General features: G+C 37.9%; 1 protein-coding gene across 1 annotated transcript in view; it reads right to left on the bottom strand.

The window, feature by feature from the left end:
* Positions 1-20524, bottom strand: part of LOC127489446 (phosphatidylinositol 3,4,5-trisphosphate 3-phosphatase TPTE2) — a 140981-nt gene that overhangs the window by 31104 nt on the left and 89353 nt on the right. The window contains exons 10-14 of the mRNA XM_089303307.1: positions 7771-7989; positions 3376-3495; positions 1966-2065; positions 1782-1845; positions 636-700 (exon numbers count right to left, since the gene is read on the bottom strand). Of these exons, the coding sequence (XP_089159433.1) occupies positions 636-700; positions 1782-1845; positions 1966-2065; positions 3376-3495; positions 7771-7989 (568 nt within the window). The remainder of the gene's footprint in view (positions 1-635; positions 701-1781; positions 1846-1965; positions 2066-3375; positions 3496-7770; positions 7990-20524) is intronic.

Raw genomic sequence — 20524 nt, 5'->3', positions numbered from 1 at the left:
CTTTTTGGCTCTCACTCATGCTTCTAGAAGAGATTCATAGAATATGAAGGTACATGTAGTCCAAGTCATGTCTAACCCATGGATGGCTTTCATACAGTTAACCAGTGTGCTTGGCTACTCAAATTATTCTCTACTCCAAGTAAGCATTGTTTACTGCCACTAGAGGAGGAAACTGGCTGGTTAGCTAGCTTTATTTTATTTATTGTCCAAATTCTTAATTCCCAGTTAACATATAGTTCTTATTTAAATTAATTCTGAATAGATATCATTTCGATAATGAACTGATTATTATGGTCTAAGCATTATATAAATAAATAAAAGGCAAAGTATATAGTATTACTCTGTATATGCATAAAATGATAGATTTTATCAAATTTTAGAAAAGTCATAGCTATATGAAGACATTTTGGTTCATTTCTTTTAAAAACTAATATAGGTCTGTGTGTATATATAATTTTAAAAATACTGGCTATTACTTAAAATACAGCAAAAACTATCTGATATAATCCATTATGATGTTTTACGTTAGAGAGTAAGATTTCAGAGGAAGACTGACAAACCTGGGTCAACAGTAAACTATGACTCCACATCTGTGTTCACTGAAAATTGAGTATTTATTAGATAAAAACTCTTACCTTAATTGGATTCCTGTAGAAAGACTGCTTTCCAGAAGATGGAAATGACATGGCGATAATGCGATCTAAAAAATCACGATAATCACTATTATGAATGTGATTATAGATGTGGAACAATATATGAAAATAATTTAAGTATGTTTAGACTTTTGTTACAGAAAAGAACTTTCAAGGGGTTGGCATAGTGGTATATTGGGTTAAGCCGCTTCCTGTGAGGCAGACATCCCAGATGGGTGTCAGTTTGAATCCCAACTGTTCATCCAGCTCCCTACTAACATGCCTGGGAAAGCAGCAGAAGATAGCTCAAGTACTTGAGTTTTTGCCACCTATGTGGGAGACCCAGATGAAGCTCCTGGCTCCTGGCTCCTGGCTCCTGTCTTGGGCCTGGCTCAGCCCTCACCAGTACAGCCATTTGGGGAGTGAACCAGTGAATGGCAAATATTTCTCTGTCTCTTTCTCTCTCTCTCTCTCTTTCTTTCTCTCTGTTCCCCTCTCCCTGTCACTGTAACTCTGCCTTTCAAATACAATAAAGGAAACTTTGAAAAAAACTTTAAAGGTTGAGGTTGACAGAAAAAAGCTATCCCAGACACAGGATAACCAAGAGAATATACTAAATTACCCAGTGTAATGACCAGTTAAATGTCATGGTGTCCTAAGACTCAGTTGATTCTAGTAATATGCCAGAGTTGTGTTGAGCTCATTCTGGAGCACCTCGTTAAGCACCAAAGGAAAACTGAGAGGTCTGGGTTCTGGTGATTGTGGGAACTTCCAGGGTTTCAACACTCCTGACTCAGAAGACTTTTAAGACCTGCAATGCAGTGGCCTCCATCTCTGGTATTCTAAGAAGAGAAGAGGACTCTCTGGATCTGTAAGACCCAAGAGAACTATCCGAACTCAATAAATTCTCAAGAAACTGAAAATCATTCAACTTTCTCTAGAGCAGTCAAGTATCCCTGATTTGGTATGATGTGGAGAGCTTCCATTGTGAGAGTTAAACTACAGATATGTCATACCATCTCACTGGCATATGTCTTTGTGGGGGGAAAAATGGAAGAATATGGCTTAGAAAAAGCAAAAGCAAAATAAAAATTTGCACACAAGAAAAGTAGGACAATGTAAGTAAATCAATAGCTAAGCTTAACAAACCAGTTATGTAAGTGAGATCTAGGTCAAATCCATCTCTCCTGTATCGCCTTTTGTTTTCTGAAACCTGAGAGTTCAAAACAATAATTAACTTGTCAAACACAAATCAGCTTAGAAGTGAAGAACATTATATAGGTATCTACATCCCTTGCCATTATGTCCCAAAACACAAGTTTTGCCCACTCACCAGTCTTCTGGTCAGCTTTTGGAGTTGTCTGTTTTGGTAAGCCAGATGGAAAACTCTTACCAAAATTATAAGGCGTAGAGGTCGAAGCAGAATGGCCACCCTAACAAACATTTAAAAGATACATTTTTTGTTTTAGAAACAAGATTTTATCTGGATAGACAAAGTTTGGAGCAGTGGTTCTTAACCAGGGGCACTTATGCCACCTGCCCCTGGCCATCCTGGCATGATCTGGAGACATTTGGGATTGTCACAGCTGCTGGTATGGGGTGCTACTCACATCTAGTAGATAAATGCCAAGATTGCTGCCAAATACCATACAATAAATAAAATTTCCCCCTTCCCCCTAACAAAGAATTATCCAACTTAAACTGCCCATAATAATAAAGTTGAGAAATTCATCCTAGAAAAGTGATAATAAGTTCTTAGAATTTGTTTATTCAACATTTACAGTTGAAGAAATTTTCAAGTTTTCCCCAGCAAAACAAGCTTATTATTCAACAGTTATTCCCATCAGTAACATAGGTTCACTACCACTGCGAATGAACATCAAACATACAACAAATTGACACCCTTCCCAAGTGGGCTATCCGGGAACTAATATTCCGGACTAATACTTTTCTAACTTGGGCACACATAAATGCATCACCTGAAAGAGCTTGTTTAAAGATAGCTTGTTTGGGTCCCAGAGATACAGATTTAGTAGGTATGGAATTGGGACCAAGGTATTTTTCTCCTAGCTGCTCAGGTTTCTTATTGAAGACCACATTGGCTTATGCTATTTTCTTTTTTTTAAATTTTATTTGAGCTGTACAATTTTCATGTATTTCATATATACAGATTTAAGAACATAGTGGTCCTGCCCACCCCCACCTGTGGCTCATGTTATTTTCAAACAACTCCAAAGCCTAACACATAACACAGTTAATTGGGTCTGAATTGAAGCCAAGGGAAGCTGGAATACAGAAGAAAGTCAGCTATTTGACTAATGGATAAGCCTGGTGAGCTCCCACCCACTATATGTACATCCCAAATCATATTTGCTTCTGTTCCTCATTGCTCCAGTAGAAAAAATTAATTGCCTAATCCTGAACAGTTTTAACTTTGCCTCAGCTTTCCTAATTTCTACAATAACTATACTGCAAAACTACCTCTGCATTGCTATCCACAACACTTACTATTTTTCTGTTTTGTTTGCTGTTCTTTGAGACTCATGATTAAAGTTATTTGAATTTTGCCTATGCTAAAATGAAAGGTTGAAGTGCATGGAAATTTATCTAAGATTTCTTTTTTAAGTAGCTTATTTGGTACAGAATCAGAATATTCCAAGTTGAAAAGACTATGTGGAATAATTACCACAGAAAATAGAAAAAGGAAAAGAAAAAACTGAGAGATATATCATATGTTTCATACCTTGGTACGTCTTTCAGAAATCTTAGGTCAAAAAAGAAGTAAATGGTATCGATCAAGAGAGTTATTGCAATAATGACAGCATCTAAGATGTTAAATAGATCAGTAAAATATGTCTTCCTCCTGCAATATAAAAAAAGTTTGTCCCTCACAAGATAGGAATATTTTAAAAGTACATATTATTTGACTCATTGCCATTAAACATTCTCCTTTCAATAATTATTTAAGATGAAATTTCTAGATTCAACTTTGATAAAAATGAAATGTGAATGGAAATTTTACATATAGGAAATTTATATTCATTAATAGATTCATATGTATAACTAAAGCTTTACTATGGCAGTTTCAGTGTAGTAAGAGATAGAGGAGAACCACAGAATAAGAGGTAAGCATTGATTTCATGTGGGTGACAGAAGAAATGTGGGATATTGGGCAGTACTATTGGGAAATGGAAGTTGAATATGTCACACTATTAGAGCACCTGGAGCCGTGAGGAGTTATAACAGAGAAGCTTATGAGATGAAGAAGCATCCACTATTTAGACCTGCAAACTCACATTCTGGCTCTGAACCCACACTGGAATACCAGCAGGCTTCTGTAGCCTCCTTTAGGCAAAGATGAACTCCATTCACCACAGCTTCCTCCTCAAAGTGGCTCCTTCAGACATGGGCATTTGTTCTCCAGGAAATGCTCTTTCTGAGTCAAGGAGGCCCCTTTCAGGGTCTGAGAAACCTGATTTTGGGCAACTCTGCTTAGTTCAATGGCATGAGGATGGGGAGTCAACAGAGGAGACAAACTGCCTTCTGAGACCTCTAGATGAAAGGAGGCTGGAGAACTTAGTTCTTGACTCCCCTATTGGTCATGTCCAAGGCTTGGCTCATACCACACACCTTCTCAGAAAGCTGGCAGAGAAAAAGTGACCACTGCTTCACTACCAAGGCCCTCTAATGGGATGAGCATGCTTCATGTCTCCTCTTCACCTCACTAAAATTTGCATTCTTTTTTTTTTATAGATTATTTATTTGAAGGGCAGAGAGTTACAGAGAGAAAGAGAAGGGGAAAGAGCGAGTGAGAGAGATCTTCTGTCTGCTGATTCACTCTCCTAAATTGCCCAAACAGCTAGGGCTCTGCCAGGCCAGAGCCAGGAGCTTCCTCCAGGTCTCCCACATGGGTGCAGTGGCCTAGGGACTTGGGTCATCTTCCACTGCTGTCCCAGGTGCATTAGCAGAGGACTGGACTGGAAGTAGAGCAGCCAGGATTCTAACCAGTTGCCATATGGGATGTCGGCACTGCAGGTGGCAGCTAAACCCACTGTACCACAGTGCCAGCTCCAAAATTTTCATCCTGAGATAAGACACAGGGTGATTTATGATTTATTGTCTAGTACTTAGTATACTGTTAAATGTCATTTATGATTCAGTTATTTTTTAAATATTTTTTCGAATGGCAGAGTGACAAAGACACATAGAAAGAGACAGAGACAGAAAGAGAGAGACAGAATGTTTCATCTTCTGGTTCACTCCCCAAGTGATAGCAATGGCTAAGAGTGGGCCAGGCCAAAGGCAGTAGCCGAGAACTCCATCTAAGTCTTTCATGTGGTGGCAGGACCAAATACTTGGGCCATCTTCCACTGCTTTCAGAGAAGTATTATCAGAGAGCTGGATCAGAAGTGGAACAGCTGGGACTCAAACTGTTTCTCTGACATGGGAGGCTGGCATTGCAAAGTGGCAGCCTAGCTCACTGAGTCAGTGCCAGCACCATGAGTCAACTCTTAATAAAGGTACCAATATTTGTACTTCATATACATGTTCTTATTTCTGTGTAACTTTGCCTTTCAAATAAATCTTTTTTGGGAATCTGAATTTTTCTGTGGACTTCATTTACTTCCTTACATATTCTAGATATTAATTCTCTGTCAGATATATAGTTTACAAATCTTTCTCCCATCTCTTCACTATGATGATTGTTTCTTTGACCATGCAGAAGCTTTTTTGATTAATAAAATTCCATTTATTTATTTTTGCTTTTGTTGATTGTACTTTTGTGGTCTTATCCAAAAACCCATTGCCTATATTGATGCCTTCAAGTGTTTTTCCTATGATTTCTTCTAGGTGTTTCACAGTATCTGGCCTTATATTTAGATTGATCTGTATTGAGTTGATATTTGTATAGGGTGAGAAGTAGGGAAGGGTGATACTTTAATCTTTTGTCTATGGATATTCAGCTTTCCCAGCATCATGTATAGAGGAGATTGTCATTTTTCCATGGTATATTTTTGGTGACTTAGTTGAGAATCAGTTGGTTATAGATGTGTGGATTTAATTTTGGGATCCCTGTTCTGTTTCATTGCTCTATGTATCCTTATGCCAATACCATGATATTTTGGTTACTATCATTTAATATTATGCTTGTGATGCTTTAAGTTTTGTTCTTTTTGTTCAAGATTACTTTGGTTATTTGGAGTCTTTTGTGCTTTTATGTGAATTTTAGGATTTTTTCTAGTTATGTAAACAATGGCATTGGGTATTTTGATGGCGATTATACCATCTTATACGATCTTAACTCTTGCAACCCACAAATATGGGACCTCATTCTTTGTACGTGTGTGTGTGCTTCAATTTCTTTTATCAGTGTTTTATAATTGTCATTGTAGAGGTGTTTCTCATCCTTGGTTAATTTTACTCCATGATGCTTTCTTTAAAAAATTGATATCATGCATGATTGTTTTTATGATTTCCTTCTCAGCAAGTTCATTATTGGTATATAACAAGACTGCCAGTGGATCAGGCATTGTGGTGCAGCAGTTAAGGAACCGCTTGGGACACCCACATCCCATATTGGACTGCCTGGTTTGAATCCCAGCTAGTCTGCTTCTGTTGCAGCTTCCTAATGTGCCTGGGAAGGCAGCAGATGATAGCTCAAATACTTAGGCCCCTATCACCCATGTGGAAGACAAAGATGAAGTTCCTGGATTCTGTCTTCAGCCTGGCCTAGTCCTGGCCTAGACATGGCCATTGGGGGAGTGAACCAGCAGGTAGAAGATCTTTCTCTGTCTCTGCCTTTTGCTCTCTTTCTGGTAGTATGCTTTTTAAATAAAGAAATCCTTTTAAATGTTACCGATTTTTCCAGGTTGATTTAGTGTCCTCCAACTTTACTGAATTTGTTTATTATTTTTGACATTCTTTTGGTGGGGTCTTTAGATGAATTATATCATCTACCAATATGTATAATTTGACTTCCCCTTCCTATATGCCTTTTAGTTTTTTCTCTTGCCTAATGAATCTTGCCAAAACTTTCAGTATTGTTCTGAATAAAAGTACTGAGAGAGGACAGCCTTGTGTAATTCCAGATCTTAGAAGAACTGCTTTCAGCTTTTCTCCAATCGGTGCAATGTTGGCTATCAGTTTTTCACCTATAGCCTTTATTATTGAGGTACATTCCTCATATACCTCATTTGTTCAGAGTTTTTATTATGAACTGATGTTGAATTTTACTGAATGCTCTTTCTGTATCTATCAAGATGATCAGGATTTTATCCATTACCTTGATGTGGTATATCATGTTAATTGATTGACGTTGCTGCCATCATCCTTGCATCCCTGGGATAAATCCTACTTGATCATGGTGAATGATCCTTTTGATGTGCTGCTGAAATCAACTTGTTCATATTTTGTTGAGAATTTTTGTTATCTATATTCAACACATGTTCTCCTTGTTAATGTGCATGTGGACACATCAGCTGCTGGTTCTATTTTGCATCCTCTTTATCTATTCAAAGAAGCTTCTACAATATTCTGTTGGAGACTATATACTATTAACATCCAATTGGTGAAAAACTGGGATTTGAATTGCTGTTTCTCTATGGACTTTGCGTGTCAGAAGAAAGATTTTGATAAAGAGGTACACATTTGGTTGGACTGACCAACCAATTATTTTGGGATATGTTTCATGATAACATAAATTACTTTATGTGTTGGGGCTGGCACTGTGGCGCAGTGGGTTAATGCCCTGGCCTGAAGCACTGGCAACCCATATGGGCATTGGTTCGAGACCCAGATGCTCCACTTCCTATCCAGCTCTCGGCTATGGCCTAGGAAAGCAGTAGAAGATGGTCCAAGTCCTTGGGCCCCTGCATCTGCATGGGAGACCTGGAGGAAGGTCCCAGCACCTGGGTTTGGATCAGCACATCTCCGGCCATTGTGGCCAACTGGGGAGTTAAACATTGGATGGAAGACCCCCCCACTCTGCATCTTCTCTCTCTGTGTAACTCTGACTTCCAAATAAATAAATAAAAATACTTTTTAAAATTTACTTTGTTGTTGTTTCTAGGCAGTTTTGGCTAAGATCATGTGTAAAAAAATTACTTTGTGTGCTAAGAAAAAAAGGAATCAAACTTACCCCTCAACATACACTCTGAGTAGAACATCAAAGAAAAAAAATAATGCAATAGCCAAAGAAATTGAATGGCATTCGAAAACTATTTTGTTATCATTGAAAATTACATCTGACATGATGAGAAATATGTCCACAAAGATGAGCAGGATTCCAAATACTCTATAAAGAACAAAATGTAAATAATGATAATACAGATAAAGAGATTTTTGTCCTATAGTTGGGCTATGTTTAGTTCAATAATCAGATATCAGTATGTGAGTATTTAGGCTTAAACCATCAAGTAAAGGGAAGAACTATGTGGCCTCAGAATCTCAAAAAATTACTCAGTTTTCACACAATCAAAGCATTAGCTGGTGAATAAAATTCTCAGCAGCCCATTTTACAGCATGTTATCTTGTCTTCTTATAGTATGCATATCATACTGACTCCTCAAGACACAGCAGGAAAACAAAATTAGAATTGTATGTCTCTTTTAGTAAATTATTCTTCTAATTTAAGAATTTCTAAGGAATTTCTATAAATTTCTCATAAAGTTGAAACCTCATTAATCTGAAGAATACTTAATAAAAACCAAGTGAGGGCATACTCAACATCAAGGCCTTAAAAGACCACTTTGACTAGTAAGATTTTTTTTATCAGTGAGTTTTTCAACAAGTACATGATTACAAATTCATGGGTGCTTCTGGCCCAGTAATTCTCACATAAGACAGAATTCAATTCTATCAGTATTTTGAATGCTGTACTCTAAAGTGCCTCCTAAACCTTTCTCTTAAACTTCTAAACACATTCCCTATAAACTGATTATATTATATAGCCTGTGAAGATTAACTAATCATCAGAGTACTTAATAATTCCAACTCAAATGAAAATATTAATTTAAAAGGAAAGAATTATTTATATTCCATAAATTTATATGAAATCTTCTTTTATATACTTTTTGTTCAGAGTTTATGTACATTTTTGTATATTAGAGGAACTAAGTATATGTACTAAGTTCCTCTTATGTACAGAAAAGAAACTAAGTAAAATGTTTCCAAAATTAAGAATTAATTCTCATTCTGTATTGTATTTACTAAAATGCCTTACAATATTTATAATGTGTGCTTCATTATTTTCACTTATACAGGTAGAAAAAACATTAATATATTACTGTTAGACTTAGCAGATGCTATTTCTTTGCAAGTCCTGATGTCCAGCTTAAGCCAGAATTCCAAAACAAATGAGATTACATGAAAGGGAAGCACAGAGTATATATATATACTATGTGTGTATATATATATATATATATGTATGTATATATGTATATACACACATATATATATGTGTGTGTGTATGTTTGAAATATTTCTATTTTGTTTTCATATAATTTCCCATTTTAATAATGATATTAAATAATCATATTTAAATACATTCTTTTTAAAAGTATCACCTGAATGCAAAGGCTGATACAATTAAACGAGTAGTGTTCTTCATCTTGCTGCTGCAAAAAGGAGGAAATATACAATCAATCACAGGTTTCCTTTAAAATACATTAAGGTTTTAATTCAGAATGGCCCTTAAATCATAATTTTACAAGAAAAAATTTCAGAAGTTGTGAAACAAAGTGCTTTTTTGGCTAATAAATGAAATTTGTTTAGCTTTCTGCAACATGAGGTTTCGTGTGTGAATAAAACACTAAGCTTTGGATATTTAGTAACATTTCCCTTAGGTGTAAAGCCATGACTCTAAATGGTAATATTGAACTTAAGGACATAAACTAATGCACATGGTATGGACAAGAGAGTGGTAAGGTAGAACTGTATTCTCACACCAACTCTTCCATTAATGAGCTAGGGTGTTGTGGGCAGGTCACCAGATTTGCACTAAGCCTCAGGTTCCACAGTAGTAAGAGATTTCAGGGTTGGGCAACAGGAATAAATGGTATTCTTATCCTATAATGTTCATTTGTTGCATCTAGATTCCCATGAACAAAAAATCATTAATGAGAGCTACAGTTGGTGTTGCAAATGTACTTTGGAGGTAAGGAAGTTAGGCACATATTTCCAAGGAAAAAACATCCTAAAGACTGAGTGCCTTCCATTCATCACAGGAGGGAAAACCTGGTTTCTGTAGGCTCCAGTGATGCTCCATTTTACCAGATGGCTGCAGACAAGGTAACTAATGGGGACCAATTTCCTACCCTGCTGAAACCTCCAATGCAAGACCCAAATTCCATCCCACGTGGAATGAATCCCAACACAGCTCTGATAGCCTATGCCCAAAACTGGAGAATGGAGAGAACAGATACTGAGCAGAGAACTTGGGACACAGATGAATGTTGTTAGGTTAACCTGAGATATAAGAAATCTTCAATACTTTTATTATCTCCCTCATCCACCTGCACCCACCCACTTTCCACCCAGACTAAGGAGCTAAGACTTAGGTAGATGGGCAACTGATTGATTAAAAAAGTAAAATTTACCTTGAGGTAGGCATCCTCTTACTACAAGCCCTTTCTGACTCCTGCAGTACACTGGATCTCCAGGAAGCAAAGAATTGTTACAACCCTGAAATTGCTTAAGAGTGGGGCCATAGAGAACCATGCTTGACAGAAACATGGAGGCACAAAGGAGTAGCTAGGAATGACACTAGCCTCTCTATTCTTTTTCTGCATCTTTTCAAAACTATCCAGAGTAAATATACAATTAAGACTATTTTGTTCTTATCAAAATTTAAATGCAGCTTCAAACAGTGTTGGAGGCAATGCAAATTGGATCAATCATATGGAAAACATGAAGAATATTCCTCAGGAAACTAAAAATAGATCTATGTGATCCTGACATCACACTCCTGGGAATATATGCAAGGCAAATTAAATCAGTATATGAAAGATGTAGCTGCACATCATATATATAGCGGCTCAATAATTGACAATAATAAAAACATGGAAGCAACCTAGATGACCATCAAATGGTGACAGGTAGTGAAAATGTGGTATAACTATTTTAATAAAATGTTTAGAAAAACAAAATGTGGCATGTACGCCCAATGGAATATTTCACAGCCACAACAAAGAATGCTATCCTGACCTTTTCAACAAAATGCATCGAACTGGAGATCATTAGACTATGTAAAATAAAGCAGACCATGGGGCCGGCATTGTGGCGCAGAGGGTTAAAGCCCTAGCCTGAAGCTGTGGCATCCCATGTGGGCGCTGGTTCTAGTCCCGGCTGCTCCTCTTCCAATCCAGCTCTGTTATGGCCTGGGAAAGCAGTACAAGATGGCCCAAGACCTTGGGCCCATGCACCTATGTGGGAGACCCGGAAGAAGCTCCTGGCTTCTGGCTTCAGATCAGCACAGCTCTGGCCTTTGTGGCCATCTGGGGAGTGAACCAGTGGATGGAAGACCAACCTCTCTGTCTCTACCTCTCTCTGTAACTCTGTCTTTCAAATAAATAAAATGAATCTTTAAAAAAAAGTAAAGCAGACAATGAAAAACAAATATCACATGTTTTACTTGCAGAAGTTAATATTATGGGAGAGTATAAAAATTGCATGGCTGGCATATCATTTGGCCATTACAATTACAATTACATTACAATTACAATTATAAATAATTGTTTCACTGATTCATACCATATACATGACAATATGTCCTTTTTTCACATTATGATTATGGTCATGAGTCCTCACTTTCTCATATTAATCTGTTTTCAAGAAAAAATAGTAGAGGCTGGGCTGTGGCACAGCAGGTTAAAGCCCCGGCCTGCAGCTCCAGCATCCCATATGGGGACCAGTTCAAGTCCTGGCTACTTGACTTCCAATCAAGTTCACTGCCAATGTGCCTGGGAAAGCATCTGAATATGGCCCAAGTACTTGTGCTCCAGGCTCCTAGCTTAAGATCAGCTCGGCACTGGCAGATGTGACCATTTGGGGAGTAAACCAGTGAATGGAAGTCTTCTCTCTCTGTCTCTCTCTCTCTCTCTCTCTCTCTCTCTCTCTCTGTAACTCTTTAAATAAAACAATTTAGAAGAACAAATAATATATATGTATATAATCTCCACATATGAAGTAAATGTGGCAAAATACTAAAAATTATTAAATTTTCAAGCTGAAAAATAATAAACATAAAAGCTACCTACAGATAAAAGGAGACTTTAGAAAAATATGTCAAAGACATGCTGTATTGTCACTGATGCTGCTGACAATGAAATTATCAAATCTCCATCTCTCTGGGTATACATGTGTATGAGTGTGTGTCTATTTATATGTGTATTGGTTTACATAATCAAATATATATTTGTTTATATAGAGCTCACGTTTCATCGACGTCTTCATCAACAGATATTACTGTTGACTGACTTAATGGAGTGCTGAAGGATTAAAAATATGTATATCAGATACAACATAATTTCCTAGATTTTATCTTGGTTCAATTAGTTACAATTACTCATTAACTTAGAAACTGGTTGACTTTTAAAAAAATCAATTTAAAAAGTAAACCATAGATATGTCAAAAAGTAAAATTCACCCTGAGTTTGCAGATACCTATTTCTCTTGCCCCATCCAATTTCATGACTCTCAAGTACATTCACCATCTCAATCTCCATGAATCACATTGTCTCTATAGCCTCTCAGGTAAGGTCAAGCAGACCTGAGGTGGCAGCTCCATTTTTTGTGGGTAGGCACCAGCCTCACATGGTGGCACAGCTCTGGAGAGTGAAGGATACATCCAGGATGCATTAGCTTTATTCTTTTCTGCTGAGGGCACCTCAGCTGCTGTCATTGCCACTTCCTTGGTCCATCCCGATGGCTTTCTCTGCAGCGTTGGCCTGCTCTAATAGTGTCATACAGACATTCTGATACTTTCCTAAAGGTTTGGCTGCTACAAACTCAGGGTGAAGTAAGCAGTAAGTAACAAGAGAAGTAAGTGAAGTAAACAGTAAGAGTAAGAAGAATCCTTTTTCAAACTATGCTTCTTCTTTCTATGATGATTCAAAACAAAGAGTATTACATACCGAAGCTTCCCATGAAAGGACCATTAGGAATGGCATGGAAGGAACTAAGTATTCTCATGGGTGCGCTCCTGACAGTGACTATCCCAAATTCCACCCCCCACCCCACACACCACAAATCATTTATGTCTTATTACCTTACACTGATGCGTTCACTTGGGGATGTTTTCAAGTCTGACTGGGCAGTACTAGAGGATTAAAAAGGTACATAGTAAGACCCCATGCAACTTGCTAAACTTGCTGCTTTACTTCAAAACGGTTTCAATAACTCTTCAGCTTACAAACTGGTTGACCCTTAAATACTTCATATACAAATCAGTTGTTTTGAATAGAATATGCCATGTTCCTTAAAAATGATTATTTCTATCATTGTGGTAAGTACTTTAGTCCTGTCAAAAATGTAATGGTTCAGTATTAAAGTGCAGTTTCTTATCACTGAATGTGACGCGATGTGTAAAAACCTTTTCTGATGGGATTTATTTGAAATTCAACTCTAGGATGCTTATTGCACCTAAAGCCCTGCTTCCTAAGACCCTCCTTCACTCCTTTAATTCATCAAGGTGATCTTGCTTCCCTTTAGACAGGGTCTAATAGCTGGTAGCATGAGTCAGGGTTCCCTCCAATATGCTGTTATTTTTAGCTTCAGGGTACCTGCCTTACTAGGTAGCAGAGAACTGGAGGATACAGGAAACATCCAGGTTCCATTACCTCCTCCCCTTTCTGCTGAATTTATCTGATTTATCTGTTCCTTGTCCACTGCTTCCTCCCTCTTGCTCTAAATATGTCTCTCCTCTTTCCACCCAATCCAATAAGGTCTCATACAGAGGATTCTGAAGATATTCTGAGAGTTTGGCTAGTGATTGCCCAGGGTATAAATAACACAAGAGGAAACATTGATCTTGTAACATTTTTCTCTCTTATCCAATACAAACCAAAAGAAAGGTACCTACATAGGCTACAGAGAGACTAGTTAGAAACAGTGTCAAAGATGCTGTATGCCATGTATGTTTCTGACTACGAACTTCCCAAATCTTCATCTCTCTGTTTAATATGTATATATGAATGCTTGAATATATGTATAAATGTATATATTTTATGTATATATCTTGATATATTTTTATTTATATATATATAAATATATATATCTCACACTTCACTTGTAGCTCCATCAACATGTAGTGATCCATATTCATATATTGAAGTCCTGTTGGATTTAAAAACACATTAGTCAGATACCTTATAACTTTCTAGGTTTAAATTTTGGTCTTAAAAGTTTATATATCTTGTTTATCTTTTCAAAACACCAGCTTTTATTTTTGTTGATCTTTTGTATTTTCTTTAGTTTCCATATCATTGATTTCTTTTTTTCCACTTTGTTTATTTCTGCTCTGAATCTTAATATTTCTCACCTTTTTTATTTGAGATTTTGTTTATTCTTAAGTGCTTAAGATTCATCATTAGATTATTTATTTGATATCTGTCTTTTGTAATGTAAGCACTTAAGCAGTGGTGCCAGACAATGAGAAGGTAGACACCCTACGCTTGGCTCACTTTATTAAAATCTGATACACAAAACATTGAGTTTCCTAAGTGTTTTCCTGTTACTAATGGTGATAATACACCAACAGGAAGAAGCAACCCTCCATAATCTATTTTTCTTTTATCCAGTACAATATTTGAAAGAGAAATTTACCTACAGATGTTCCAGTGTGAAGGTCTTACTCTCTATTGTCATGGTTTCTCCTGACTGTGAATTTCATGAATATCAGTCTCCACCTTTCTGTGTATGTGTGTGAGTCCACAATCAATGGATGTGTGTATGTATATATGTATAAGTTATATATCTTATCCATCCTTTTATTTAAGGAATACAAGCTTCATACATATCATAATGAAACCTTCATGAACATCGTAATTCTTTTTTTTTTAACAGCAGAGTGGACAGTGAGAGAGACAGAGAGAAAGGTCTTCCTTTGCCATTGGTTCACCCTCCAATGGCTGCTGCGGCTGGTGCGCTGCAGCCAGTGCACCACGCTGATCCGAAGGCAGGAGCCAGGTGCTTATCCTGGTCTTCCATGGGGTGCAGGGCCCAAGCACTTGGGCCATCCTCCACTGCACTTCTGGGCCACAGCAGGGAGCTGGCCTGGAAGAGGGGCAACCAGGACAGAATTCGGCGCCCCGACCAGGACTAGAACCCGGTATGCCAGCGCCACTAGGTGGAGGATTAGCCTATTGAGCCACAATGCTGGCTTGAACATCACAATTCTTCCCACTGTATCCACCTGCACACCTACTCTTCCACTGCTCTTCCTCCTCTCTCTCTTATTCAACTCTTATTTTTTACTAAGATCTATTTTCAATTAACTTTATACACATATGATTAACTATTAAGTAAAGAGTACAACAAATAGTTGAAAAAACTGTTCCTCATGTAATTATCTATTAATATAACTATGTATTCATTTATTTCTCACATTTCATTGATAACTCCACCAAAGGATGCTGCTGCATGTGAAGGAGAGCTATAGAATTTAAAAATACATGACTGATTGACATTTAGTTCACATCTAAATAACTTACTTGAAAGGTTGTTATCTGTTATTCATACAAATCAAGCTTTCTATGTTTTAATGAATATGTTCCTTCTGTGAAAAACTTTAATGACTCAGGATCTAAGCTAAAGGATTGGTGTTGTGGCATTGCTGGTTAAATCTCCACCTCTGACATCAGTATTCCAAATGGGTATTGGTTCAAGACCCTGCTGCTCCACTTTTGATCCAGCTTCCTGATAATGTACCTAGGAAAGCAGTGGCGATGGCCCAAGTACTTGGGCACTGCCTCCACAAGGGAGACCTGAGAGAAGATCCAGGCCCCTAGCTTCAGCCTGGTGCAGCTCTGGCTTTCTAGCCATTTGAGGAGTGAACTAGCAGATGGAAGATCTTTCCCTCCCTCTGTCCCTCGTGCTCTCTCTGTAACACTGCCTTTCAAATATATGAAAAATCTGAAAAAAAAAAAGATTTAAACTTAGTCATTTACTGTTGAACCTACACACAATGTGAAAGCACTTTCTGGTTTAATTTATTGCTAACTAAATTGCAGTTTCTAGGTACAAATACCTTTTACCCCATCTAATTTTCTTATTCTCATGTCTCTCCATCAACTCTATTTTCACCCATCTCTGTCCACCCTTTTGTATCTTCTCTATTCCTATTTCAGGAACTGTAGGCCTGAGGCAGAGGCTGTATCCAATGTGATGGAAGGTTTGGGTTTGAGGCAACAGCTTCACATAATGGCAGAATTCCCGAGGGTGAGGAACACAGACTGGGTCTCTTAGCTCCATTCTTCTGTGTTGAGTGCTCCCATTATCTCTGCCTTTTGCTATCTCCTCCTTGCTTCAGTGGGATTCTTTCCTCCCATGGCCCGGTAGAGACTCTAATAGAGTCTCATGCACAGGAAACCTAAGTTGTCAAAGCACTTGCTGTCTCCTAATTAAGGATGGCAAACACCAAGAGAAAGAAGCATCCTATGTGCTATTTCCTTTTATCAAAAATAATCTCAAAAACATGGTAATATACCTACAGATGCTATAGTGAGGTACTGTGTTTTAAGGTCTAGAAATAAGGCCATACATCTACAGCCAGAAGATTTTTGACAACATGAGCAGACCAGACATTAATGAAAGGACAGTCTCTCAAAAGATGATGCTGAGAAAACTGAATATGCACATGCAGAAGACTCAATCTTTCTCAATTTACAAAAATTAATTCAAAATTGATTGAAAATTTAAGTGTAAGACCTAAAACTATGAAACTATCAAAAGAAAACAGGAGAAACCTTTCTTGATATTTTGGACATGATGGAAAGCACAAGCAAGGAAAGCAAAAATAGACAAATGGGATTATGTTGAACTTAAAAAGTTTCTGCATAGCAAAGAAAACAATTAACAGAGTGAACAGATAATCTACAGAATGGTGGAAATATTTACAAACTCTACATCTGATAATGTTAATAATGTCCAGAGTATATAAGAACTCAAACACCTCAAGAGCAAAAATACCTAGCATTTAAGCCACTGGTTAGGATACTGTCATGCCATATCACAATGCCTGATTTCAAGTTACAGCTCTGTTCTAAATCCAGCTTGCTGATGCATACCCTAGGAGGCAGAAGGTGATGGCTTAAGTAATTGAGTCCCTGGTGCTCATGTGGGAAGACCAGATGAAGTTCCTGGCTCCCAGCTTCATGCTGGCTCAACCATGGTCATAACAGGCATTTGGGGAGTAGATCAGCAAATGCAGGTTCTCTCTGACTGGTTGTGTTTCACTGCCTGACTTTCCTTTAAAAAAAAAATAAAGCAAATAATCTCATTTAAAAATATACAGAAGACCTGAATGAACATTTCACAAAACATGACATGAATGACAAACTGGTATTTTGAAAAGCATTCAGCATTACTAATCATTGGGGAAATTCAAATCAAGAAAACATTGAGATACCATATCACCCTGGCTGGAATGTTTATTATTCAAAAGGCGAAAGTTAACAGGTGCTGGCAAGGATGTGGAGAAAAGTGATCCCATAAACACTCTATGTGGGAATGTAAATCAATATAGCCATTATGAAAAGCATTTTGTAGGTTTCTGAAAACATTAAAAATAGAACTACCATAGGATCAGCAATCCCATGACTACTTTTATACTGAAGGAAATTGAAATCATTATGTTGAGGTTTTCACATTCTTATGTTTATTGTAAGACAAGAGCCAAGATACAGAATCAAACTAAATATCTATCAATAGTGAATAAAGGAAATTTGGTGTATATGTACACAAAGGGCTGCTATTCAACAATTAAAAAGATAAATCTTGTCATTGTGACAACATTCATGGAACTGGAAAATATATTAAATGAAAAAGCCAGGCCAGAAAGACAAATACAGAATAACCTCATTAATACATAGAACCTAAAGAAGCCTAGTTCATAGAGGTAAAGTATAGAGTAATGGCTAGCAGTTGGGAATGGGGAAGAGGATTTCAGCAAGTTAAAAGTTAAAATCATGGGGGGCGGAGCCAAGATGGCAGAATAGTGAGGGCACGCACCGGTAGTCCGGGAAAATTTAGTTTAATAAAAGCAGAGTTACGGTAGCCTCAGAAAAAGGATCAGGAAAAAATTGCAGAGGAAACTCTTCCGGAGCTATTCGCTGTGACCCAAAGGACCTACTGGGAGAGCAGGGTCACCCACCACGCGGAAGCCGAACCACAGGAGCCCCAGAGTCTGAGCACCAGTGTGGGAAGGGGAGTCTATGTGACAAAGACACCAGCGGGGAGAGGAGTGACGCTAAGGGCTCCGAGTCCACACATCGGCACTGGAAGCAGAGGTGAGCTCAGTAACCGGAGACATTGGCGGGGAAACGGCAGACAGAATTTTAGAGGGACGCGGGTTTTGAAGCGGGAAAGTCCAACAGACTACAGGAGAGAAGGAAAAATAAATAAATAAATAAATAAATAGGTGGGGGCATACTGGTACAGACAAGTTCCACTCTCCGCCAACCTTGCAAAGGTGAGCAAGAGACAAAGAGCTGGGATATACATAATAAAAGGGGAGAGTTAAGCCTACAATTCAGTAGCCTAGGCAACCCAGTGGGAGTCTGCAGTAGAAACGGAGCCTGCACAGACTCTTTGGGTAGAAGCCAGTGGAACCTAAATACCATCCATTCTACTCAGCCTTGCAGTATTACTTACCTCCTGAACAAAAAATAAAATAAAATAAAATAAAATAAAATAAATGAATAAATAAAGAGAGATTTACCACGCATAACCTGAGGGTGTCACCTTTGCACACCTGTAACCCTGAATGACCAAGCAGAGCTCTCAGGCCACACCCATCTCAAGCCTCCAAGGCTCCTCCAACAGCAGGCAGTCCACTTAACACGGACATAGTATAAAAAAAAAAAAAAACCTCACAGTAAGGGAAACAGAATTTTTTTTTTATCTTTTATTTAATGAATATAAATTTCCAAAGTACGTCTCATGGGTTACAATGGCTTTCCCCCCCATACCGTCCCTCCCAACCACCACCCTCCCCTTTCCCACTCCCTCTCCCCTTCCATTCACATCAAGATTCATTTTCGATTATCTTAGTATACAGAAGATCAGCTTAGTATACCTTAAGTAAGGATTTCAACAGTTTGTTCCCACACAGAAACATAAAGTGAAAAATAATAGATGATTTTTTTTTAAATGATGATGAAATCAGATCAGACCTATTGTCATGTTTAATCCCAGTGAGAGTCAAGTTGGGAATTGATAGTTTCTTTTTTTTTTTTAACAGAAGATCAGTTTAGTGTACATTAAGTAAAGATTTCAATCGTTTGCACCCCCATAGAAACACAAAGTGAAATATACTGTTTGAGTACTCGTTATAGCATTAAGCCTCAGTGTACAGCACATTAAGGACAGAGATCCTACATGAGGAGTAAGTGCACAGTGACTCCTGTTGTTGACTTTACAAATTGACACTCCTGTCTATGGCATCAGTAATCTCCCTATGCACCAGTCATGAGTTTCCAAGGCTATGGAAGCCCCTTGAGTTCTCCGACTCTTATCTTGTTTAGACAAGGTCATAGTCAGAGTGGAGGTTCTCTCCTCCCTTCAGAGAAAGGCACCTCCCTCTTTGAAGACCTGTTCTTAAGGGAAACAGAATTAACCATGCCAAGCAATAAACATAGAAATCGAGGGAACAAGATCAACGATGACATTATGATGCCTCCAAATAAACAAAACACCCCAAGCCAAGATTATGAAGATGATGAGATAGAAGAAATGCAAGATACAGATTTCAAAAAAATTTTTGATAAGAACATTTAGAAGTTTTCAAAAGCAAATCCTTGAACTACAGAAATCCTTATTGGACAGGATTGAAAATCTCTCTCGTGAAAATGAAATTTTAAGGAAGAATCAAAGTGAAATGCAGAAACTAGTAGAGCAGGAAAGTGTGATAGTGAAGAGAAACCAAAATGAAATGAAGAGCTCAATAGATCAAATGACAAACACATTAGAGAGCCTTACAAACAGAATGGGTGAAGCAGAAGAGAGAATATCGGACTTAGAAGACAGAGAACAGAAAAGGATACAGTCAAACCAAAGAAAAGAAGAGGAAATTAGAAATCTAAAAAATATTGTTGGGAATCTACAGGATACTATTAAAAAAAAACAACATTCGGGTCCTAGGAGTTCCTGAAGGCATGGAGAGAGAGAAAGGATTAGAAGGCCTTTTTAGTGAGATACTAGCAGAGAACTTTCCGGGTCTGGAGAAGGACAGAGACATCCTAATACAGGAAGCTCATAGAACCCCCAGTAAACATGACCAAAAGAGATCCTCACCATGACACGTTGTAATTAAACTCACCACAGTGAAACATAAAGAAAAGATCCTAAAATGTGCAAGAGAGAAACGTCAGATTACTCTCAGAGGATCTCCAATCAGACTCACAGCAGACTTCTCATCAGAAACACTACAGGCTAGGAGGGAATGGCGAGACATAGCCCAGGTACTAAGAGAGAAAAATTGCCAGCCCAGAATATTATATCCTGCTAAGCTCTCATTTGTGGATGAAGGTGATAGCAAACAGAAATTGAAAGACTTTGAGGCCACTTGTCTGGCCCTGCAAAAGATACTTAAAGATGTGCTACACTCAGAAACACAGAAACACGGCCATCAATATGAAAGAAGGGAAAGGAAGAAAAACCACCAGTAAAAGAGCATG

This window comes from Oryctolagus cuniculus, chromosome 9 (genome assembly GCF_051225735.1).
Source record: "Oryctolagus cuniculus isolate XC-2025 breed Fujian yellow rabbit chromosome 9, ASM5122573v1, whole genome shotgun sequence".
Classification (NCBI taxonomy): domain Eukaryota; kingdom Metazoa; phylum Chordata; class Mammalia; order Lagomorpha; family Leporidae; genus Oryctolagus; species Oryctolagus cuniculus.
The sequence above is the reverse complement of the archived record's forward strand: the minus strand, read 5'-3'. Positions and strand labels throughout refer to the sequence as shown.